The sequence below is a fragment of the Malaya genurostris genome, chromosome 2, assembly GCF_030247185.1.
Source record: "Malaya genurostris strain Urasoe2022 chromosome 2, Malgen_1.1, whole genome shotgun sequence".
Lineage (NCBI taxonomy): Eukaryota > Metazoa > Arthropoda > Insecta > Diptera > Culicidae > Malaya > Malaya genurostris.
This window is the reverse complement of record NC_080571.1, coordinates 305,223,920-305,248,569: the sequence shown is the minus strand read 5'-3', so window position 1 is coordinate 305,248,569 and position 24,650 is coordinate 305,223,920. Positions and strand designations below refer to the sequence as shown.

The 24,650-nt window shown below is 35.7% G+C and overlaps 4 protein-coding genes across 8 annotated transcripts; 2 read left to right on the top strand and 2 right to left on the bottom strand.

The window, feature by feature from the left end:
* The first annotated feature begins 4,166 nt into the window (after positions 1 to 4,166).
* Positions 4,167 to 6,272, top strand: LOC131430932 (FAD-dependent oxidoreductase domain-containing protein 1). Of its 3 annotated transcripts, none has more exons than XM_058596225.1 (3): positions 4,167 to 4,233; positions 4,331 to 5,754; positions 5,899 to 6,272. In XM_058596225.1, exons 2-3 carry the CDS (start codon positions 4,365 to 4,367, stop codon positions 6,036 to 6,038), a joined length of 1,530 nt encoding a protein of 509 aa, XP_058452208.1. In that variant the 5' UTR covers positions 4,167 to 4,233; positions 4,331 to 4,364; the 3' UTR covers positions 6,039 to 6,272. The 3 variants fall into 3 exon arrangements, with proteins under 3 accessions (XP_058452208.1, XP_058452209.1, XP_058452207.1); XM_058596226.1 differs by having other exon boundaries at positions 4,176 to 4,233; positions 4,334 to 5,754; XM_058596224.1 differs by having other exon boundaries at positions 4,201 to 5,754.
* Positions 6,101 to 7,298, bottom strand: LOC131430933 (calcium load-activated calcium channel). Of its 3 annotated transcripts, none has more exons than XM_058596230.1 (5): positions 7,264 to 7,298; positions 7,031 to 7,144; positions 6,895 to 6,972; positions 6,660 to 6,834; positions 6,101 to 6,606 (listed from the first exon to the last, which is right to left on the bottom strand). In XM_058596230.1, exons 2-5 carry the CDS (start codon positions 7,089 to 7,091, stop codon positions 6,369 to 6,371), a joined length of 552 nt encoding a protein of 183 aa, XP_058452213.1. In that variant the 5' UTR covers positions 7,092 to 7,144; positions 7,264 to 7,298; the 3' UTR covers positions 6,101 to 6,368. The 3 variants fall into 3 exon arrangements, with proteins under 3 accessions (XP_058452213.1, XP_058452212.1, XP_058452210.1); XM_058596229.1 differs by lacking the exon at positions 7,264 to 7,298 and adding an exon at positions 7,192 to 7,224 and having other exon boundaries at positions 7,031 to 7,138; XM_058596227.1 differs by lacking the exon at positions 7,264 to 7,298 and having other exon boundaries at positions 7,031 to 7,185.
* Positions 7,299 to 15,636: 8,338 nt separating this feature from the next.
* LOC131429296 (uncharacterized) lies at positions 15,637 to 17,299 on the bottom strand. Its single transcript, XM_058593355.1, has 4 exons — positions 17,076 to 17,299; positions 16,501 to 17,022; positions 16,202 to 16,356; positions 15,637 to 16,146 (listed from the first exon to the last, which is right to left on the bottom strand). The coding sequence occupies exons 1-4, from the start codon at positions 17,200 to 17,202 to the stop codon at positions 15,637 to 15,639; spliced, it is 1,314 nt and encodes a 437-aa protein (XP_058449338.1). The 5' UTR covers positions 17,203 to 17,299.
* Positions 17,300 to 17,711: 412 nt separating this feature from the next.
* On the top strand, positions 17,712 to 19,377 carry LOC131430931 (probable 26S proteasome non-ATPase regulatory subunit 3). Its single transcript, XM_058596222.1, has one exon. It carries the CDS (start codon positions 17,804 to 17,806, stop codon positions 19,283 to 19,285), a length of 1,482 nt encoding a protein of 493 aa, XP_058452205.1. The 5' UTR covers positions 17,712 to 17,803; the 3' UTR covers positions 19,286 to 19,377.
* The last annotated feature ends 5,273 nt before the right edge of the window (positions 19,378 to 24,650 follow it).

Genomic DNA, 24,650 nt, shown 5'->3' with positions numbered 1-24,650 from the left:
CATTGTCCTCGTTCGTTGGTTTCATCCATAGATTCGATTAAATTCCGAAAATCGAGTTCATTTGAATGCATTTCTGCTTGATTTGGACAAAGTTTAACACTAATAGAAATATTCCACCGCTTTCAAAACATGTTTATTTGTTTTGGGATTCCTTGGTAACTAGTCCATAGCAACTTAAACAGTGTTGCTCGAGAAGATTATTTTTATCATTTACAAGGGGTCGCTAGATTTGTGGTAACTGGCGGTGAATCGTTAGCGAACAGTTTTAATGCTGATTTTTCTTCGGAGTGCCTGGTCGTGTCGTCGACTTCACCGTACTGCGACATACATTCCCGAACATACCCCTCGCTGGTCTGCGGGGGAAGGTCATGCACGCGTACTTCTATGGCATTGTCCACCATGTACACAGGGATTTTATATTTAACATTGTCATGATCAACACTGTGCACTCCGTTATTAACCGAAGCAAATGCAATTGCATCTTTTTCACGTTTGAACATAATGTACACACAGTTCGACGCCTTGTTGAATTGAGTCTCACTTACATCATTAACGTTTAGATGCATTCGTTCCTTAAGCAAGATTTCAATTTCGGTTGCTGCAGGTCTAACTTTGCAGCGCTTGAAATCAATACAAATTGAATTTGGCCTTGTTGGCCAAGTTTCAGGCTTTGTTAAATCGTATTTGCCCATTTCGTACACTCTATTGTTCACTGCACTGTATTGTCTTTGTTTCTGTCGTCGCGACCGTAAGAAATTTTCGACTGTGTCGTTTGCGATGCGAGCACGAACTGATTGACGGTATTGACCATACTTTGGGTTGACAATAATATTGTCACGTGTAAGGGCCGCTGAACATGCTGACAGCATTCTACACGCTCTTTGAACATAACTCATGGTTTAAGTTGTGATTACTCAAATTCATAAACTAGAATAATATGTCATAATTTATGTATGGATTTGAGTCAAATTTGCTCAGGCCATGAGTTCTCCCGCATTTATTATAATAGAGTAAGCGTTGAGTTTTCAAACATTTAAGTGAAGAAAATACTTCTAGCAGTTCAGTGCGTTTTTATTCTCGGAATATTCTTATCGAATTCAAGAATGCAAAAATGCGTTGGTTTTCATTATCATCGACGTAAAAAAAATAACTCTCTCGTTGTGTGGGATTATGGGCGGTCATCGTGCCATAACATACCGTGAGTGTTCAGAATGTGACCCGAAAGAAAGGTGAACTACGCCTGATCAGGTTGAAGTCAGGAGAAACGCTGATGGAGGACCGAAGCAATTCTGACGTGCAAATCGATTGTCAGAATTGGTAATAAAGGCGAAAGACCAATCGAACTATCTAGTAGCTGGTTCCCTTAGGATAGGCTCGTTTATAAGCTATTATTGAATTGTTGATCAAGCTTTTGTAACTTTTCACTTTAGACCTTTAAATTACTTTTTACTTTCTTCTCTTTTCAGGTTTTCGGAGTATCAAAAAACTGGTGTACACTATTCAGGTTACTAAAACGAAGTGAGTTTTATTCCTAAGCTCTATATGTACAGATTTAGTTAACAGCTGCCAACACTGACGTTTGACAAAACTTATCGACCATGTATGAATACTACTGGTGAATACATTTCACAAGCTTGAAGATCAAAAGCGGCCCTTACACGAGAATTATTAATGTCATTTTTATTAATTACTAAAGTTATGACATTTCAAATGTGTATGGAGAACTCATCATTATTGCCCTTACACGTTCATTAAAAATGACATTACTTTTTAGTAATGACACTTTTAATGCTCGTGTAAGGGCCGCTATGGCTGTTATTTTAGCAACGATACGCTTTGTTTTTTAACCGTTCAATATTCTCAGAGATGGCTGAGCCGATTTTAACAAGTATAGTCTCGTTTGAAAGCTACTATTGAGCCATTGATCGAATTCTAAAATAAAATGGCTGTAACTTCCGGTTCCCGAGATAGGTACGTACGATAGGTACAAGGTACGTATCCGAATAAGCGCACTTTTATCTTCTTCGCTCAAATTTCTCTGAGATGACTAAACTGGATTCTACATGCTTAGGCTTGTTTGAGAGAAACTACTGGGTCATTTTTCAAGTTCAAAAACTAAATAGCTATCACTTCCTGTTCCGGAGATCTAGTGGTATACGTGACATAACCGCATTTTACATGGGATGAATTTTCTCGATGGTGACTCTATGAATTTAGATAAACTTAGGCTTCTTTAAAAACGGCAATCTCCTATGTGAAAAAGCAAAGTAAAGTCTTGGTATTACATTTTTTTGGGGAATTTACCTTCCTGTTTCAACAGACTTCGCAGCCGATTCTTAGCGTACAGAATCATTGTACGATCCTACTGACACTAAGAATCCTTCTAGGTCGGAACTTGAACATACTACAACTGGCTTAAAAGACCAACGCTCTATTTCTATTATTGAACCGCCAACCGGGATCTGCTATGTGATGTAACCGACGAATTCCAATTTTCAAAACGCGCTAAAATTTCTCGGATACCGGAATCGATTTAAAAAAAATAGACTTTTTGATAGAATATTACAATTGTTTTGATGAGACAATTTAAATTGCAAGAGGAAGGGTGAAGCCAGAGAGAAAGCGACAAGCGACGCTAAGCGAAGCGATGGGACACTTGACAGATCGCACGGAGTCGCGCGTCAGAGCTCCGTCCACTCAAGTTCACCAGAAAACTGACAGATGTGTCAGAGTGAACTCGATGCGTTGTGAAGCGGCTACTGACCGATCGCATTGCACTCACTCTGACACACATGTCATTATTCTGCTGAACTTGAATGGACGGAGCTCTGCCGCGCGACTCCGTGCGATCTATCAAGTTCCGCATCGCGTCGCTTTCTCTCTGGCTTCTTCCGAAGGCATTATCACGCCACTAGGTGGATTTAGAATGGATTTTGCGGAATTTGATTTTTCGCAACAATTATCCCACTGGAGAATCTGAACGCGCAAGATAAAAATATCCTCGTAATGGATACATAGGCTATGAACCATTTCGCGGTTAGTTTTAACTTTTGGTTGAAATCTGACACTTGAGTGGTTATTTTCTGTCAAGTAGTTAAATTTAACTAAAACTGCGGCTCATTTCGAAATTTGACGGACGGAAAGTTATTTGGGTTTATTTTCCACTGGAAATAATTTCAACGAAAGAATTAATATTAGAATTTGCATTGCAAGATTTTTTTCAGTGTCGGAAAATAACCATCGCTCTCGAGCAGGGTTATTTTTGACATCAAATTAACGGCTCGAGTGTCAGATTTAAACCAAAAGTTAGAATTAACCGCGAAATGATTCACAGTCATAATAGTAGTTGTTTCATTGCTAAAAGTTACATGCACACAAAAAATAATATTGTGCCTATTAAAATGTCCAACTTGTAAAAGGCTCAAGAAACAATAAATTTGATAAGTAAAACTTTTGAAATAAGTGAATAAATTAACAGTTGAAAGTTTTTTTGATTTCGAAATAATTGAATTTAAGAACCAACGAAAACTTTTTTAAATAGGCTTTTTCTCTCGATGCAATCGGTTCATAGTCAATGTAATTATTATTTGAAACAAAACAACAAGAATCGAATCGCTACATGCGTAGTAACTGTGACAATGTTTGTTTATTTAGAATTAATCTTAAGTTGCAATATGGAAGAAATCGCGGTATTTTGCTGCATATCAATTGGATATTGAAACAGATAAGTAAAAATCAATTAGAATTATTACTAAGAATCTATTTGATTTGTTATATTCTTATCTTATGAGGCATTAAAGTGATTAAAAGTAACAAAATATTATGTGCATTATGTTTACAACCTTCCAAATATGTATTGTTGCTATGGAATTTTACCGTCGTTTTCCAATGTCTATCGACGCTTATTAACGAAGGGTCAACAAAATTGCATTATTAACATTTTTTGATGGACTTTATGGGACATTGTAATCTTGAGTTTATCTTTGATAAAATGATGATAACTTTTATGGTGTATCCATATTCTTGTTCAAAGAAAGCATATTATATTTGATGTTACGATGTTTCGGTTTGAAAAAATAATTTATTTTGGTTTGGTGGGCAACTAATCGTTTTGTTGTTTCAAAGATCTGCGATTTTTCTGCGTGTATGAAATTTGATTGTGTCGATTTTTTGCAGTGCTACAGTGCTACCTAAACTTGACATGAAGTATTATCGATATTATCAAAAAATACGGTAAACAGCAATCTACATGTATTTATGTGATAAGATAACGTTTTTCAACCGATAGAGAACTTCAGATGAATAGATGATCACTTTGTTTTAATTTCAGTAGTAAGTATTGCAGTAAACATCTGTGACGCAGTATGATTCGATTGGGGAAAAACATTTTGGAAAAAAATAATAAACAGCTAGAATTGACCTATTGCATGCGTAAGTTTTCAAGTGGCTTCAGTAAGGATGGTCAAAATCGATTCCAGCCTGAACATGTTGATGCAAACCGGGAAAATCCTATCAAAAAAACTCTAAAAATCCTGGGGAGTGACATGAGGAGCGTGAAAAATTTCATTTTTCCAAAAAGCACTAAGACATCCTCGGATGACTATCTGGAGAAGTACCGGAGAGAAGATTTCCAAAGTCATTGTGATGTGTTAGTTATTGGTGGTGGAGGAGTGGGCTCGTCTATTGCTTACTGGTTGAAAAAACGAGCGCGAGATGGATTAAATGTAGTTGTTGTAGAAAAAGATCCAACATACCAGAAAGCCTCCACGTGCCTCTCGGTTGGTGGATTAAGACAGCAATTCTCAATTGTGGAGAACATCCAGATGAGTTTATACGGTGCCGATTTCTTAAGAGATGTCAAAGAACTTCTCGGTGATGACGTTCACGTTAATTTTACGCCACACGGATACTTAATGTTGGCATCGGAACAAGGCGCAGAACAATTACAAGAAAACTCTAAACTGCAAAATGCTTTGGGAGCCAAAAATGAAATTCTTTCTTCGACTAAGCTAAAGGAACGATTTCCTTGGATGAATACTGATGGTATAGCTCTCGGCTGTCATGGCCTGGAAAAGGAAGGATGGTTCGATCCGTGGGCATTATTATCAGGGTTTAAAAAACGAGCAATTGAGTATGGAGCTCACTACGTACAAGGAGAAGTGGTAGGATTTGAGTTCCTTACCAAGCACGATATCCTAACTGACAATGTAGATTTTGGTCAATATCAAGGCATTGATCGAGCTTATATAAGAATGAAAAACGATGAAATTCGAGACATCAAATTTTCACTCGTAGTTATCGCTGCCGGGGCCCAATCTGGAAATGTAGGTAGATTGGCTCGCATTGGAACAGGAAAAAATATACTAAGTGTTCCGCTACCAGTGGAACCAAGGAAGCGTTACGTTTATGTTTTTCGATGTCAAAATGACAATGGTCCAGGAATAAACACGCCACTCACAATTGACCCGACTGGAACATATTTCCGACGAGACGGACTAGGAGGAAATTACCTTGGTGGAAAAAGTCCTTCTCCGGAGGAAGAACCAAGGTCTGACAATTTGGAAGTTGATCATTCGTACTTCGATAGCCATGTGTGGCCAAATCTAGCCCGACTAGTGCCCAATTTTGAGGCCATAAAAGTACAAAATGCGTGGGCTGGATACTATGAATATAATACGTTTGATGAAAATGGAATTGTCGGTCCTCATCCATATTACAATAATCTCTACATAGCGACAGGATTCAGTGGTCATGGTGAGGATATTTTTTTATATTCAACAGAACTTTTAAACCGGGCCGTAAATTACAATTCAATTGTAATAAATTTAAAAAACGTTTATCATAAGATTTCACAGACTACTTGCGTAAAATATTTAATTCGATTTAAATGTTTTACAGGTATTCAACAAACACCTGCTGTCGGAAGAGCAATATCCGAAATGATTATCGATGGTGAATTTAGGAGCATCGACTTAACGCGATTCGGATTTGACCGTATACTAGTTGATCAACCATTGTATGAAGCGAACATCGTATGATATGAGACTAGCAGGAAGCAAATCTATTAAAAGGAACTGTGAAATTTTAAACAAAAATTACATTTTGAGGTTGAAACGATTTGTTCGTTATGTTTAATCAGTACGAAAAGTGACCATCAAATGAGTGATTGCTGATTCACGATTGTTTAAAACTGCGAATTTGAGCATCACAAGATGCTTTGATCTAGTCTAATAAATAAAGAGATCTAAGTTCAGAAACATAGAACTAGTTAACACACGTTTTTTTTTTCGAACCGATTTCACCTTTAAATCTTTGCTTTTCAGTTGCATTGCTGTGTTACATCTTTCTTGTCAAATGACAATCGCTATCTATTTAAATTGCCCTGGTGTTGGTCCAAATAGTCCCCCAGCTTGCTTACTGGCAGCACGCGATGGCGCAAATCCAAGTAATTTTTGAATATTCTGTCGAATAGACATTGTACAGAGGATGTAGAGAAAGATAAATGAACACTCGGTGTAATCGTCACCGGGTAAGTTACGATGGCTGAGTCCCTGAATCCAAGAGATCGGAGTAAATGGCAATCGAGCCACAATACGACCGTCGAAACTAGAATAAAGAATAGTACATAATAATTTGGATTATCAATTTCGATCTCTTACATGCTATTAAACATGCTCAGTAATGCAGTGAACGCGAACCCGGTAGCAAACATCGACTTCATCTTAACTAGTGAAAGATCGCGATTGTTGTTCTTCAGTTTTTCTTCATCTCGTTCAATTTTCTTTTTGTGAGATTTGTCTAAGGAATCTCCATGCGTTTCCTTACGTTTTTCCACTAGAATGAAGTACAATTGATAAAAGTTTCAAAAATTCTATCTAGGAATACAAATCTTACGCTTTTTGCTTTGTTTTTCTACTTCACCCTTTAACTTTTGATATTTTTCAGTCCGATAAACCATCAACCACGTTAATCCTAAATGAAAAATAAATGAGAGGCTAAACGAATGTTTTTATAAAAAAAAGTTAATTACCTTCCCCAAGAAACGCTGTACAAACAGAGATGAATACGATAAGCAGTGTGTCTGACCACATGATTTTTTAACCTTGAGAATCAGTTTATGAGTAGAATAAATTTCGTCCTAAAGCTGTAAAAATAAGAAATTATTCCAAAATTACAAAATACTATTACTACTTGACTGCTGTATGCGTGAGGACCATGTACACGATGATTTATTTAAACTCTAATAATGATAAAGTTACATACTCAGAGAAATGGAGTAGTAAATAGCGGCCCTTACACGAGCATTATTTTTGTCATTTCTAACTAGGACAGGACCTGACAATTGTTAATCCACTTTTAGGACCAATTTCGGACCAGCTCGTGATTGGTTGAAATTGACATAAGCAAGTACAAGTTGTTGAAATCAATATTACTGCAGGGTGGTAGGAAAAGTGTTGTCAGTATCGTCGGTAACAATGTAGCTTGATATTGGATATTTTATTTTTCGGGTAATCTTTTCAAAATTATTAATTTCAATAGGATTTAAGGTCAATTTGTTTTTAAGTCCTGTCAATGCGGAAAGTATACGAGTACATTTAACAATCACTGGATGATACAAAGAGAAAGACTGAAATCACGAAGTGTGATATGAACGAGAATATTGAATATGTTGGTTGAGAATAGCACCTAATCTTCGGATACTTCTGTATGTTATTATTTTTCTCAAATAGAATATGTTGAATACTTTAGTTAATAAAGCTGCAAAAATAATTACCCAAAATTGAGTGTTTTAGAAAATTTTTATTAAGCTCTTTCAACTAAACATTTTCTTCAAAACAATCATCTGATCAAAATGAATCCAGAGGTATATTTTTAACCGATATAACATTTGTCTAAGTGTTTTCAAATGATAAATAATTGCATGTTATAAGGGGAGAAAGTTTTCAGAATGAATAATTATCTCTACTGGCAACAGTGATCGCGAGGCATTTATTATTTACAGCAGGGAGCAACCGGAATAAGAAGAGAAATATTTTTCTGGAAAAAGAAGCCAGTTGTCTGGTCCTGTCCTAGATTTCTAATGATGACTAAGTAATGATGTATTTCAAATTTGATAGAAATCTCGTCATTAGTGTACCATTACACGTTCATTAAAATGATATTATTTTTTAGTAATGACATTTTTAATGACTCGTGTAAGGGCCGCTATTGAACGGGAGTACTACAAAAGGCCGAAATACGAAAGGCGGAAAAACGAAAAGCCGAAATACAAAAAGCCGAAAACACGAAAAGCCGTACGTCACAGAAAGCCGAACCTTCAAAGGCCGAAACTCAGAAGGCCGAAACTCAGAAAGCCGAAACGATTCTTTCAACGGGCAGACCAGGCAAACGGTTTGCTTGCGTGGGGCCGCGGCGGCCCCACGCAAGCAAACCGTTTGCCTGGTCTGCCCGTTGAAAGAATCGTTTCGGCTTTCTGAATTATGCAAGAAAATCTTCGGCTTAGCTGCCTGACTGTTCACAGTCAACAAAACTAAAATCAATTCTCAATTTTTGATAGCTGCTCATTTTCTCTAGGTGTTTCTACTACAATTGTAACACTAGTAGACGAAGCAGTTTTTCAGGTCGGAATGAAATTATTTTCTAAATATACTAAACGTTAGAATTCTTACCAAATACTTTGTACCACAATAATAACACACAACTCTAAAAACTGGTAAAAAAATTAGATCAGCGAGAAAGAACGAACAAAGGTGATCACGAAAGACAGTTGTTGGTAGAGGAATAATGAAAAAATCAGCTGTTTTTCAAAGTAGGGCGAATCTTACAAAAGTAAACAAATCGAGTTACTCTCTCCTACCAATAAATGCTTCAAAATCCTACAATTTTGCCTAAAAATACGGTTTCTAAAAAATTCTCAATTTTAGTGATACAAAGAACTATAAAGGGTGAAACTGTCATTCCATTTGTTTATGTTAGTTTCGCCCTCCGTGTTCCATGCCAACAAACAGAGCGATACTTTAATTGGTAGTAAGGAAGGCGAAACTATTTATTTTCTTTATTTTAGATGGTTTACGAACCTTTTACTACTGGAAATAGTAAATGAGACGATAAAATTACCCGCAGATTTATCTTAGTGGCAAAAACCAACCAATTTCACGAAAAATGCGCATGGGCGTAACTTCATAATTCACACAGGAATCATAAAAGTAAACAAATCGAAAAAGAGCTAGGCTCTTTTTATGTTGATCTACTCTGCAGGTATAGAAGAAAGGGATGCCAGATTTAAATAAATATCTTTTCTACTCAAGTAAAAGAAATCAATTTTTTATAACTAATATGTAATTTAATTATAGACGACAAGTGGATTACCGCTAAAAATGTAACTTTTTTGTGAGAAAATTATTGTTACTCACTTATTCGCCATTTTATATATATTTCGGCCTGTTATGCTTCGGCTTTCCGAAATTTCGGCTTTATGTGGTAGATAAGAACATCGTCGGCCTTATGTATTTCGGCCTTTCGTTATTCCGCCTTTCGTATTTCGGCCTTTTTTTAGACCCCCCTATTGAACTGCGACTGACGGTTAATCGAATTCACCGAGGGGTTCTATATGAATAGTACATGAAAAATCATTGACTATTCCATCTTGAGTTTATTTTTTATTATACGACTAACTTTAGTTTATATCGTTTATTTATACCCGGCTTCAACCATTTGATTGGATTAGAATATACTATTGAATGTCAATGTATAGCATGACGAAAAGCTGTTGTAAGACAATGCTGCATTATATTTTAAAAGCAAATTTCATGCACGCCGATTTAAAGCATGTTGAATTAATGTGAATGCTACATAAGCGATGCTATATTAAAGTTGTAAATGTGCAGTGATATAAAGCATATGGTTATTTGCACCCCGGTGCACGATTGTCATCTGCATACAATTGGCTTGAAGCCGAAAATTTTGGTTCTAGTTCGCTGTGTTTAAGAAGTGTTCACACGTTTATATTTTTCTTCATGCGGTTGCACCAACATAAGGAAATGATTTCGATGGAATATAATCACACTACAATAAAACACAATTTTTTTTCTTATTAAAAAAGAGGTCAAATTACTTGTTTTATAGATAATACTAGACTAGAGTTATATTTATATTGGGTTTGAATAAATTAACTTTCGACACCAGTGTGGTTTGATTGTATGATATGAACGTAGCTTAACATATTGTTGACAACAATGCCACCAAAACAAAATGCGATGGTTTCAGGAACCAGCTTCCATAACAGGGGGATGGTTATTTGGGCATTGCATCCCAAATCACAATCAAATCTTGTATATTCCACGCAAAATTAGCGACCCAAATTTTTTTTATCTAACCATATTTTTTCGGTAAAAAACTCGAAAATATTCGACACGTATTTTTTTATTTCAATATGGTTCGTGAAATTTTCGAGATTTGATTTTTTGGAATTTCCGCGCGTGCGGGTCGTAATTGAAAAATTCACTGCTCCGAAAGTATTGATCTTTCCACTCTGAAACTTTGTCAAGATTGAGTTAAACCCCTAAGGTTTCTTTTTTCAACAAAAAAAATCAGGCCCATGTTTGAAATTGTTCTATTTGCTTTTTTCGGTTTTTTAACGATATCAAACTAACTAGAGATTATAAGAGGAGAAAGAATATGAAATCATAGAGCCATAGTACTCAAGGAAGAGCAAGGATGTGAAGAATAAAGTGCGGAAAAGTGAGACGTGACAAGGGTCATTTAAGTAAGCAGAAGGCTTCTCGTCCGAACCGGTTCGGACAGTAAATGGCAAACGACCTTTGCCTTTACTTTCTGACATATCAGAGACTCGGATAACTCGTATCGCTAAGATGCCGAAGTTCGACTCCTCTGGTAGAAGGTAAAAGTTTAGATACGAGAAGCCTTCTGCTTACTTAAATGACCCTTGTCACGTCTCACTTTTCCGCACTTTATTCTTCACATCCTTACTCTTCCTTGAGTACTATGGCTCTATGATTTCATATTCTTTCTCCTCTTATAATCTCTAGTTAGTTTGATATCGTTAAAAAACCGAAAAAAGTAAAAAATACTGACTGACCAGAAGTCATAAATAAAAAAGTAAAAAAAAAAAAAAAATGTTCTATTTGTTTATTAATTTTTAACTGTTTTCATTATATTATTTTAAAGGTTGTTTTATGGAATCGCTTATTTGAAAGCTTAGAAAAAGACGCACATTTCATATCTCGGACGAATTTTGGTATCTTTATTAGATTTTACAGTACAGGCTGTTGAAAAAAGGCTCTTTTTTGAAAACGCGGAATTTCAAAAGATTATATTATAGTGATGGTATACAATTTTTAACACACTTTACCTTATATTTCCGGATCCGGAAGTCGGATAAGGATGAAATTCAGGAATTACGTATGGGACCACAGGACCTTTCATTTGAACCTAAGTTTATGAAAATCGGTCGCGCCATCTATGAGAAAAGCTAGAAAACATATTTTCATTTTTTGCAAATTTTACCCCATAACTCCCGAACCGGAAGTCGGATCCAACTAATATTCAGGAATTTTTTATGGGACCTCAAGACCTTTCATTTGAATCTAAGTTTGTGGAAATCGGTTCAGCCTTCTCTGAGAAAAGTTAGTGCACTTATTTTCACATTTTTTTGCGCATTTTACCCCAAAATTCGGGAAACGGAACTCGGATTCAAATATTATTCAGGAATTTTTTATAGGACCTCAAGACCTTTCATTTGAATCTAAGTTTGTGAAAATCGGTTCAGCCATCTCCGAGAAAATTTAGTGCAAAAAAACGTTACATACACACATACACAATATACACTCATACACAATATACACACACATACACACGCAGACATTTTGCGTACTCGACGAACTGAGTCGAATGGTATATGACACTCGGTCCCCCGGGCCTCGGTTTAAAAGTCGGGTTTCTCAGTGATTGCATATTCTATATGAGAAAGGCAAAAAGAACGTGTTGAATATTTTCGAGGTATTGACCGAAAAAAATAGTTAGATGAAAAAAAAAATTTGGGTGGCTGTTTTTACGTGGAATGCCCCATATTATATATATATATATATATATATATATATATATATATATATATATATATATATATATATATATATATATATATATATATATATATATATATATATATATATATATATATATATATTCAAGGATTTAGCAACTCTTCACACGATTAAATCAGTGGCATCAAAGAAAGATTTCTCTCGATGACCTGTCTGGGCAGGTTAGCACGGTGCAGTGGGGATTCTCTCTGAAGCAACAAACGGTCGCTTATTCTTGTTTCGCGATCCCATTCTATATGGGCAGTTGATAATTGCTCGAGAGCATGGTTATTTTTGACAGATCGCTGGTTATTTTCCGACACTGAAAAAAATCTTGCCATAAAAATTCTAATATTATTTCTTTAGTTGAAATTATTTCTAGTGGAAAATAAACCCCAATAACTTTCCGTCCGTCAAATTTTGAAATGTGCCACAGTTTTAGTTAAATTTAAATACACGACATAAAATAAACACTCAAGTGTCAGATTACAACCAAAAGTTAAAATTAACCGCAAAATGGCTCACAGCCTCAGAGTATGAAGTGGAACGAAGAAATGTTGAAAAATTCAGTCAAAAATAACCATGCTTTCGAGCAGTGCAAAATAAACCCAAATAATTTTCCATCCGTTAAACTTTGAAATGGGCCGGAGTTTTAGTTAAATTTAACTACTGGACAGAAAATAACCACTAAAGTGTCAGTTTTTAACCAAAAGTTAAAATTAACCGCGAAATGGTTCACAGCCAAAGAATTCATTGCTTTTTCCGTAATTTCGATAATGTGGAGGCTATTGCACTGGATTCCGCGCTTCGGATGTCATGCTGATTTCCACATGGAATTATGAATGAGAATCTTTCGCCCGTTTTCGTAAAACTCTTCTAGGTTATCGTTATCGTGCTCAATCGGTCCGATGATCGGACCGATGCGGTTCGATAAAGTTTACTGGGTAACGGAATGAAAATGATTTGATTACAAGATTGAGTATATTTTGTAGACCGTGTAAGGTTGTTCGCAACGCTGTTTTATCGCGTATGGATTGATCTATTTTAGATCTAAGACTAAATCATGTCAATCGCAACGCTGAGATCTAGTTCTATTTTTCGAGCACAAATTTGAAACAGATTTAGAACTGCTCGACGAATTTGTTTCGAATAAAGAAAATTTAAAACACGAATAGAACACTGTTTTAAATTTCTTGCGTGAGTGTGTGTAACGAGATCTGACAGACGAAATGTCGAATTTCATTAAATTTCAGAAAACAGAAATTGGAAATATAAGCTGTAAATGTTTTACAGCGAGGATTGGTAAATGATGTGAAAATATTACCAGCCCTGAAGGACTAGTAATCGTATAGGCAAAACTATTTAGCTATATTGGCAAAATGAATGTATGGTTTTCAAAACGTTCAGATTCGGATTTTAAAGCATAAATGCATACCACTATTTCTTGGAAAATTTTTCAAAAGGCCGTGTTAACAAGTGACAATTTCTCTTTGTTTAATTTCTCTTAGCCTATGTTTACCTTTCCACTCTTTGTGTGAAACGATAATAGGATCCTTTAATTTTCGGTGAGAACTGGGAAATTCATAAAAATTTTCAAAGTCGCATCTCAGGAATCGGAAAAAAATAAACAAACTGTTACTTACTTATACGGCCTTTTGAAAAATTCGCCGAGAATCGCAGTGTATTTCCACATTTCCTCTTGTGCAGCTCACGTCAACACCTAACATTTTCCTACATTTATCACATCAGATTTTTTATTATATCCGCTTGTACGCGTGTACTATTTCAGTGCATTTCGAGAACTTTATAGTAAAACTGAGGTACAGACTATGTTTGAAATGATTCATTAATGTATTTATTGATTTTGCTTTGTAGAAAATGGAAAATTGTGGCATGCCAATCCAGAAAAGGGGAAGGAACTTTGGTCCTCAAGATGACCAGCAGCTTTGTAAATCGTGGATCACGATTTCAGAAGATCCAGTGAAAGGCACAGATCAATCTGTATCAATATTCTGGACAGCGATAAAGAATGACGGTAATTTTCATTCTAGAACAACCGAAAGCCTGCGTCAAAGATGGGGAATTAGCAATCGTGCGGTCTCGAAGTTTACTGGTTGCTATAAGTCTATTAGTAGTCTGAATGAAAGTGGCACCAATAGCGAGGACGTGCTACAGAAAAGTTTGGATCTATATAAGCGTGAACAAAAAGAAGATTTTAAGCACATGGAATGCTGGGAAGTTTTGAAAGTTTGTCCAAAGTTTAATATACATAACGGTAAGCATTTATTAAAAGCACTGAATAATAGCATATTATGATCATGCGATATTTTTAGCAACTCAAAAGTTACCTGGAACAAAAACAGCTGAATTATTCGAGAGCACCACTACAAAGAGACCCATTGGAAGGAACTCAGCAAAAAAGGCGATAATAGCGAAAGCTTTTGAATACAGAAGAGCAGACGCTTTAGAACGTATTGATAAGGCGACAGAGCGAAAAGCAACTCTATTCGAGGTTTATACCACTGCTCTCAAACAGCAAAATCGTTTACGAGTTGCCACCGCTCGGCTAGACGAATTAGACGCAGTTTCTCAAAAAATTCTTAGAATCGAGAAGCAAAGATTACTTACGGATATGAGCGCGGATTTACATGATGAAACTAGCATCTCTCAATCATCTTTAGATATCGAAGAAGAGCCAGAAGAAAACATGTTTGAAGAATACATTGAAGAGGATATTTAAAACCTAACTAACTTTTTTATATTTACTTAATACTTATAATTAAAATAACATTGTATGTAGGGCATACTATTCGTCCCAGTTAAATTACTCGGTAATATGATTTTAGATCATTTAAACTATATAAACTCAGAATGATACAACAATATAATTCACAATATAAGAGAAGTAAAATAATTTGTAACATAAATACACTTTTTTTATATTTTTTCATTGCGGTAAGGTAAATGATCGTTGGAAATCAATGCAAAGGAAAAATGTAAATGCTCAATACATATCACTTTATCTTATATGATGGTTCTTTTAGCGGTATAACTACACCACAGATAACAGACAGTGAGTGATTTCAATGTGTGTAAGTAATTTAACAGTTATTTGGCAAAGTGTAGTAACAAGTAACAATTAGCGTTTCGAGCAGCCCAACAATTACTTATGAGCTCTTATGTTGTAAATCATGCATGCAAAATCGTACACAACGACGATTTTTAGCGAAGCTTATTTCAATAAGATTGCATTAGCTTGGATGTCTGTTATCTGTGACTATATGGTGAAAACCAAGTGAAGTTAATGCATGCCCGTATTACGATAGTGAAAAAAGTGATCATTTGAATGAGCTTGATGTTATTATAAACATCACGTCACAATCATTTTGTCGGAAATATTATATTTTTTCACAACAGCGATCACTTCACTGTACGTGAAGATAATAGATAAAGTGAAGTGGAAGTGAGAACGGATTATTGAATACATGTGAGAGCAGTTCTTCGTATTTTTTTCTTATATGTATACCATATGAATTTATTCTTGAGAATGACCATAATTTTGCCAGCAATGATCGATAAGATCTTGCCTTAAAGCGATACATTTATTCTTATCCCTTAATTTTAATCTTTTTGAACAATATACTTCAAATGGATGTGGGACATCTGGCATATGTACTGGTTGCACATCTGCAGTTTCAACTACATGTGGTTCTTCATTGCACCATTGATCGAATGGTGCACGATATTCGATTCTCATATTGTGCAACACAATGCATGCAGTCACAATAGAGTGAAGATCATTCAAATTCCATAATCGTGCTGGATTAGCCAATATATGCCAGCATTTTTGGATTATACCGAAAGCACGTTCGATATCCTTTCTACAAGTTTCTTGCAGTTTGCAGAACAATTTTTCTTTTACAGTTTTGGGGTGCGAAATCGTCTTTACAAAAATACTCCAATCTGGATAGATGCCATCAGCAAGAAGATACGCCTGCTCTCTCATTTTTCCATTTAGCTCGTATTTTATGTTGAATACTCCTTCCTAAAAAATATTGATATTTGAATGATGTATCAAGTTGAATTCTGTGCAAACTAACATTGATGATGTTATTTAATATAGGTGATCTATCAAGAACGTTGATGTCGTTCAAGCTACCTGGTGATCCAAAAAAACTATGCCATATGTGCGTGTCGTAGGACGCAATAGCTTCCAACACAACTGTTGCTTTTCCTTCTTTCCCACTGAACTGTCCTGAAACAAGCAATATATTAGCATAGACATACGATGCTATCATGCATTAACACATAAGCAGTATGCACACGACGAATGGTATCAAAATATGCTTTCAGCGCAATCAAATTTGGTATTTTTTGGATTGTCTGGTTTAATACCAACCTTTGTATGCAACTGGACAAGCTTGCCAATCCCAATGCCAACAGTCTATGCTCCCTACCATACCAGGAAATCCTCGTTTTCCATTTTCTGTGATCAATCTTTCTATATCATTTTTGTTTGGTAATCGTAAATAATAATCACCGAACACTGAAATTATTGTCTGGCAAAATTGTTTGAGGCTCTGCATAGCTGTAGAATCACCCATTCTAGTGTATTCATCCAATGAATCAGCCGCTATTCCATAAGCAAGCATTCTAACCGCTGCAAAACACTTTTGAATAGCAGTTAGTCCTGGTTTGCCAACAGCATCTACCTTTTGTCGGAAATAATCATTTTTTCCTTCCAAAGCCTCAACAACTCGAAGAAACATTTCTTTCGGCATTCTAAATCTTCTTAAAAACATTTTTTCGTTGTATACGGGTTGATCTCCAAAATAGTCATCCATGATATGTTTATGTGCATCACCAAAATTCCGCCGTATGTATGTTCTAGATCTCGGAACACTACCCACAACAATGTCATCTACAAAGTTTAATTCAAATTTTATATTTTGACTGATTCATCTTGTTTTTTACCTTCCAATAAAAAGCACTCTAGCTCACTATCATCCAGAAATTCTTTTAAAATTTCGTGACAAAAATCCATATTGTTTTGGAAATCATTCATCTTGTTTGTTTGTTTCTGATTTGACAGAACAAACATGAGTTGGCACAACACTAATACATTTCAAGAAAAATATAGAACAGATTTTAAATCTTCGCATTGAGATCGTAAAGCTCGAGTTTTATTTTTGACAGTTTCAAATTATACGACAGACTGTCATTTTAGAACAGATATCCATCACAGCGTTGCGAATAGCCTAAGGATTGAGTATATTTTGTAGGTCATCCATGCACTCAGAGATGCCAGGTCATTTTTTAAAAAATCTGTCTGACTCAAAACTTCATCTGGGTTTGTCTGGGTCCAACTATATTCGTGGAAATTTTGACCGGGCTTCGTTTTCAGTGAGCAAAAAAAAAAGTCTCACCACCTATCGTATAGAGGCCAAAACCGTTAAGGTCTGGTGAGATATGACAAAATCTGGAAGAATTTGTAAAATCTGGCAAAAGATCTGGTTCGTTAGAGTGTTTGGCGAAGTGAGAATAATCTGGCAACCTGGCAACGCTGCATGCACTGCTCGAATTTCAATGACTCGACATTTATGCGTTTGACAGGCATTGTGAAGCAATTTTTCATATTGTGGGTTTCAATTAGTAAAGTTTTCTTAAAATTGTACTGTTTTTATATTTAAAACTGCTTAAAAATGGTTGTTCAAGCCACTGAACCTACCCCATCCAATCAGGACGTCGAGATGGAAAACATTGAAGATGTTGAGGTAGCTAAAAAAGATGCTGAATTAATGAATATCCAAGAGATTCGGGAGCACGCTCGGCAGATTGATAAAGCGATTGCTAGTAAGGAACCGCGATTCATATTGCGAGTACTGAGATCTCTGCCTAATACGAGAAGAAAACTTAGTTTGGTAGTAGTTCGATCATTGGCGGTGCAACTTTATCCAGCTGGTGCAGAGAGGGACGGTATTATGACGTATATTGAAGAGTTTCCGGAAGGAATTCAAGAGCCGGAGTTACCAAGACCTCGCGCTGCAATTAAGAGTCCTTTGCCGGAAGTAGATGCATATTTCCATTTGCTTTTGTTGGTAAGACTTTTGGATAAGAACGAGCTTTCAAAAGCAACAAAATGCTCTCAAGATTTGATGGCTAAAATTGTTGGTCAAAACAGAAGATCGCTGGACCTGATTGCTGCAAAAAGCTATTTTTATCAGTCTAGAGTTGCAGAACTGAATAGTGATTTAGAAAGTATTAGAGGTTTTTTGCACTCTAGATTGCGAACCGCTACATTACGAAATGATTTCGAAGGACAGGCAGTTCTGATCAATTGTTTGTTGAGAAACTATTTGCACTACTCATTGTACGATCAAGCGGACAAATTGGTCAATAAATCAGTTTTTCCAGAAACTGCCAGCAACAATGAATGGGCTAGATTTCTCTACTATTTAGGACGTATTAAAGGTGCTAAGTTGGATTACAGTGCAGCACATAAGCATCTTGTTCAAGCATTGCGCAAAGCACCTCAGCAAGCGGCTGTTGGTTTCCGCCAAACAGTCCAGAAATTGGTGATAGTTGTTGAACTTCTTTTAGGAGATATTCCTGAGAGACAGATATTTCGACAGGCTGCTCTACGCCGTTCTCTTGGTCCATACTTTCAACTGACACAGGCTGTACGACTGGGAAACCTTCAACGTTTCGGAGAAGTGCTGGAGAATTTTGGTGATCAGTTCCGTCAAGATCATACTTTTACTCTGATCATTCGTTTACGTCATAATGTTATTAAAACAGCAATTCGCTCCATTGGACTTTCTTATAGCCGTATCAGTCCACAAGACATCGCACGCAAGCTTGGACTGGATTCTCCCGAGGACGCGGAGTTTATTGTTGCGAAAGCTATTCGTGATGGAGTTATTGAAGCTACCCTCGACCCAGAGAAAGGTTATATGCGTAGTAAGGAGAGCACTGATATATATTCTACACGTGAGCCACAATTAGCTTTCCATCAGCGCATTAGTTTTTGTCTGGATTTGCATAATCAAAGTGTTAAAGCCATGCGCTACCCGCCTAAATCGTATGGAAAGGAATTAGAAAGTGCCGAGGAGCGTCGCGAACGAGAGCAACAAGATCTTGAATTGGCTAAGGAAATGGCTGAGGAGGACGACGACGGATTCTAAGTAACATACATTAACGCAAACTATTCAAAACTGATCAAGATCTTAAATTACACATGATAGTTTTGATTGGAAATAAAATGCAATAATTATTACTTTCAGTTGAATAACATAATTAACTCCGAAACGCCTACTTTTTCCTCGATGTAAAATCTAAACTAGTTCTGTAAATTAATTTCGCAAAATTTATTTAATATTTTTGCTGTTAAATATCAGTATTGTTGGATTTTTTTCTTCACATTTCACTTTAAAAGATTTAAATGATGCAGCTAGATTATGTAATAGTTTAAATATAGTTTTATTTTACAACGGTTTTACCCCATATGGCCTTTCGTTTGAAATTGAAGTGTTTAGTACATTTCGTTTATGTTTTTGTTCATAAACAAAGTCACTGTTGAATTTCGCTTGCTGGGTCTTTTATAAAATGTTATTATAGATTATAGATGCCCCTTTTCTGGGAGAAAAAGCATTATCGTTTGTTCTGCGTATCGTTTCGTTGTTTCGTCGTCGCTGTAGTTGTTATTGGCATCATCGTTGTAATATATAAGCATCCTTTGTGTCGTTTTCATTTTCCGGTATATTTGTAGGAGTTGATAGTTTAGGTTGGCGGTTCAATGCATAGGACACTGGTCTTACAAGCCAGTTGTCGTATGTTCGAGTCCCGATCTGGAAGGATTCTTAGTGTCAGTAGGATTTATAGTACTAGCCATGCAATGATTCTGTACACTAAGAATCGGCTGCGAAGTTTGTTGAAACAGAAAGGTTAAATTCCACAAAAGGAATGTAATGTTAAGGCTTTGACTTTTGATAGTTCAGTTGATGAGATTGTTTAATTGTTCTTTGTTTTTGTCTTAGAAGGGTTACTTGAATGAATGTTTATTTATACTCGGTTTTAACCGTTTGGTTTTTCGCCTAAGTGTGAAAGGTTACTTGTAGTCTGGGTGAATGAAGTCTCATTATCCTCTGATATGATATAGACAGTCTTTTTCGTTGGCTTTAACGTAAATAACGAGTTCGATTTTGTATTAATATTTATTTATTCTTTTCGTTAATTTGGTTTCTATAGACTTCATAACAATAATCGTTTTGTCTATATTTTTGTTGCAGCAATGATGCTTTATAGATTTATTTATTTTTTGTAATTTTATCGGAACGCTTGCCACGTGGTTTGCTGGCTTTCATAGGTGACCTGCGATCTTCATAGGTCACATGTGATGGAATTGGTTTCGATAAGTGCATGTGGAAAACATCGTAATAAAAGATGTGATAGGTTTCGAGTAAAAATTACTACCCGTTTGGTAAACCTAATTCCATAGATAAGGTGAGTCGTCTTCAAACGAAAATCGTGTAGCTTGCACGATCACATTAAGTGACAAACCTTACCTCTTGATTCAGTGGACCTAAAAATATGGTTTGATATGTTGGAAAGCAAAGTTATGATATTGCATTCGTTTTATGAAAAATGATTATTCTGATATAATTGACTTCACGACCGATTCTTAGCTTCAGCGTATCACTTTGAACTTTGTCTGAACTCAAAAAAGATTTGACAAGTTTAGATCACTTTGGTAGAAATTCTGTGGGATTATTCGGTGTAAGTATGTTTAGGAAGGATAACATGGGAATCAAAAAGTTTAGGAGAAATCGCGCGGGATTAGTGAGTTTAGAAAGGTTCAAGAGAGATTCAATAAGTTTGATTGAGGATTAAATAGGTATATTTGTCTGCGTCAGTCCAGAATGTAGAGTAATTTGCCCTTCGATACGGGTTATTTTTTATTTTCTTTTCCACTCGTCATTCTTGGTAATTTGTCATCAGCATGAAATCTAAAATCTTTGGAAAAACAAGTCATCTGTGAAAATGAGTATACCGAAAATATCAAAAGTTTGTCGTTGTCATTGCCAAGCACTAAGCTGCTAATGCTGAAATTCGAGAAAAAATGGTTGTGTATAAATCTATAAATATAAACGTGAAAATTAAAGGTTTATCCCTAAAATGCTCTCGTGACTATATGTAAACGCTTTCGTGGGGTACTCTCTAAAATTACTAAATTTCAATATATTTACAAATAAACGGTACAGTTTCATTCCGAAATATTTTGCAAAGAAGCTTGCATGATAATATTTGAGTTTGATCAATTTTACTATGGAATATTCAATTTTGTGTTAAACAAGTCTGTGAATTACGTCATCGCACACTTAAATTTTTTAGCTGAGTCTCGGCAAAAAAATGCCGAGATTCGCACAGCCGAGTAATCAGCAATCATCTCGGCAAAAATAAAATAACTGAGCGTCTCGGCACCCTCAAATTTGACAAACGTCAAATATTGCCGAAATCGCCAGCATAAGATTTACTGTTTGCTCAGTGAAAGGTTGAATATTCGGCAATCCAATAAAACGAAAAAATGAAAAAAACAACTTACCGAATCATCAGTAATTAAAAATCTAGTAATTTCTAAACATTATAAACACACCATTCAGGATCAAAAATTCATTTTATTAACACTTGAAGGAGGCTTACAAATTTGTTGCCAGTAGTGCTTAAAGCCTCTACCTTAAAACATGTAGCATAATAAAAAGGGGCGTTCCCGGATGCGGCCACCTTGAGTCGAGCTGGAAATATGAAAATAAAAATAAATATACAAAAATTTTCAATATTTAATTATGCATATACGGTATTGTTCAAAAAATAAACTTACTTTGATCTATTGAATTTGTCCATGCATTGAGTTATTTTTTCGCATTTCCCCCAAAGTTTTGTCTCGAGGACTATTTGAGCCCTGTGTTGGGTGTTTTTCCCTTATAATGTGATCTGATAAAGTCGCTTTTTATAAAGCGAAACATGTCACTATATTTATTCAATATTTTTACTTGCAAGTGGTTCCATGTTTCTTCGAAGATTATCCATTTTTTCACTAGAGAATTTCATCAGAAAATAATCGCGCAATGCGAAGCGAAAATGTAACGCGGCAATAAATGACAGCTGTCGTGCTGAATCTCGGCAACAGCTAGCGCATATTCCGAAATCTCGGCAAACGTCTCTGCTGATGTCGGCACATCTATTGTTTACTGATAAATTCAGCAAGCAATTATGCGAAATTTCGGCAAAGTGAAGCATTTTACCGAAATATCAGTGAATGCATTTAACGAAGTTCAGAAACATGCGTATTGATTACTGAGCAATCAGTAAATTTAGGTGTTGCTGATCAGTTTCGGCATTTTATTATGCCGAGCTCAAGAAATGGTTTCAAGTGTGCTCATCTTCATTTTGCTGGGATATCTATCTATCATGAAGAACGTTCTAGGGTTAGTGTACACCCCTAAAACATGATTTTAATCTCTTCGAAGAATGATTCCCGAGATATTTAATTGATTATTCCAGAATTTTCAGCAAATCGTTGTGTTATGTCGATTTACGATATTTCAAATTACCGTGTTGCACAGCAATGGGCCATTTTACCCTAAGACAAGACCTGACATCTGGGGGGGCTGCTTTTGTTCCAAAATGGACCAGTTTCTGATTGGCTGATTTTGATGTTGCTACCTGCACATTGTGAAAAGAAAAAACTTTTGCAGGGTACGCGAGCAATGATGCCAGGTATAAAGATAATCAGAAAAAAAGTTTATTAAAATGTATAATTTTAGCTCACCAATAAAAATGGAAATTTTCGGAGAATGTTTCACTTTTTTTCAATCTCATTGGTAATAAATGTTTATAGTGGCAGCACTGTGTAATTAAAATAAGCATCAAGCCGTTTTTCTTTTAGTGAGTTAAAGTTTAACCAAAAATAATTTGTTAAATTAGAGTAAACTCGAAAGTGTGTTTACTTTTACGAGAAGAGTAAACTGTTGTGTTCCACACTGTGGTCACACTAAGCATTTCTATCCAAACCTGACTTTTTCCGGTTTCCAAAAGATCCGGTAATACGTCAACAATGGATTCGATTTTGCGTTAAACATGAGATATTTGTCATCAAACTCAATTAATTGTTTTCAAGCATTAATATATAATAAAGAAATGCATTCACCAAAACATTTTTCATGTTTATTTCAAATCAAAAAGCGAGTCTCCAAATAAATATTTTTTTCCTAGCATAGTTATTAAAAAATCTGTGAATATGGCTACACTGTAGCCGATACGTTGGTATTTATTCCACGGGGCAAAAATGACGAGAAGGATGATTCGGAAGGAAGAACAAGAAGCCAGTTGTCAGGTCTTGTCTTAGATTTTACCGAAATCAGTAAATCGAAAATATAAATTGTATAAGTTCATCTTCCTCCATTTTCTTTGGTATCTGATATTAGGATTTCCACGAAGATGACATAACCTCACAGTTATCAGTGGATTTTATGTTTTCATTCTAATTCGAATACGAATAGTGCTTAAAGCAGTTCAAATTGAACTGCCATCACAGACTAACAGACAGGACACTCAAATTAGATTCTTTAACCAAATAAACGGTCATTTCGAATATTCCTTTAGTTGGGACAGTACTCGCATATGTTATGATGGCGCCACGTTACCCTATCAAATACATCGTGTCTGTCATCTAGACTGTGTTTATTTTTTTCATTTACCAACCGAGTTGCCATTCATACAGAATTACCTGTAATGTATTGATTTGTATACCTCCATGCGAATTTCATGCAGGATACAGATTAATCACATATTGCCAAAACTATATACAGAATTGTGCCTACTTCTCATTCTACAACGCAATACAAAATCGAACCCGTTTTGTTACAATATTTACTTGCTTCTGGTCTGCCGTCACATAATTTTGGGTGAAAATTACCAACACAATCAAAAATAGTCTAGATGAACAACGTTGAGAAAAATAAATGTTTACCTTCCAACATCGCTAAAAAAGTTAAATATATTATCAACGTAATCCAATAATTTATTGTGACGATTCATTATCAAATATTTCGATAAAATCAGGCAACCCTGCAAGCAGCTGATCGGTGTTGACAAACGAGGGAAAACCAACTAGTAAAAAAACTTTTTCGTAACACAAGGGGTGTACCGATAGTAAATAGTTCGCGCAGTACAATATAGGTGGAACTAGTGCATCACGAAAAATGATTTTTATAAGAATTTACTCATACTGTCATGTCTGTTAGTCTGTGCTGCCATCTCCGCCTAGCAGTTCAATTTGAACCGCTAAGCAGACGCAAAGTTTACACTATTTATGTAACGACTTCTTGGACGGTCGCCGCAGAGTGTGATGAGCCGAAGGCACTGATAACTGTCAAAAGATGAACTTGATTCGTTAGCAGCACATTCGTGTCGTCATCATGCAAAACCTAATTGGATTTTATACCGTCACTGCTAACCTCATCGGATGAACAGATTTTGATAGTTTAATAG

What these genes read in the sequence shown, in the direction of transcription:
- LOC131430932 (XM_058596225.1), top strand. Translation starts at nt 4,365, where the DNA reads ATGATTCGATTGGGGAAAAACATTTTGGAAAAAAATAATAAACAGCTA. An exon ending in GACAGGATTCAGTGGTCATG is followed by an intron (nt 5,755 to 5,898) that starts GTGAGGATATTT and finishes AATGTTTTACAG; the next exon opens with GTATTCAACAAACACCTGCT.
- LOC131429296 (XM_058593355.1), bottom strand. Translation starts at nt 17,202, where the DNA reads ATGTTTGTTCTGTCAAATCAGAAACAAACAAACAAGATGAATGATTTC. An exon ending in AGAGTGCTTTTTATTGGAAG is followed by an intron (nt 17,023 to 17,075) that starts GTAAAAAACAAG and finishes TAAACTTTGTAG; the next exon opens with ATGACATTGTTGTGGGTAGT. An exon ending in TTGTCCAGTTGCATACAAAG is followed by an intron (nt 16,357 to 16,500) that starts GTTGGTATTAAA and finishes TGCTTGTTTCAG; the next exon opens with GACAGTTCAGTGGGAAAGAA.
- LOC131430933 (XM_058596230.1), bottom strand. Translation starts at nt 7,091, where the DNA reads ATGTGGTCAGACACACTGCTTATCGTATTCATCTCTGTTTGTACAGCG. An exon ending in TACAGCGTTTCTTGGGGAAG is followed by an intron (nt 6,973 to 7,030) that starts GTAATTAACTTT and finishes TTTTTCATTTAG; the next exon opens with GATTAACGTGGTTGATGGTT. An exon ending in CTGAGCATGTTTAATAGCAT is followed by an intron (nt 6,607 to 6,659) that starts GTAAGAGATCGA and finishes TCTTTATTCTAG; the next exon opens with TTTCGACGGTCGTATTGTGG.
- LOC131430931 (XM_058596222.1), top strand. Translation starts at nt 17,804, where the DNA reads ATGGTTGTTCAAGCCACTGAACCTACCCCATCCAATCAGGACGTCGAG.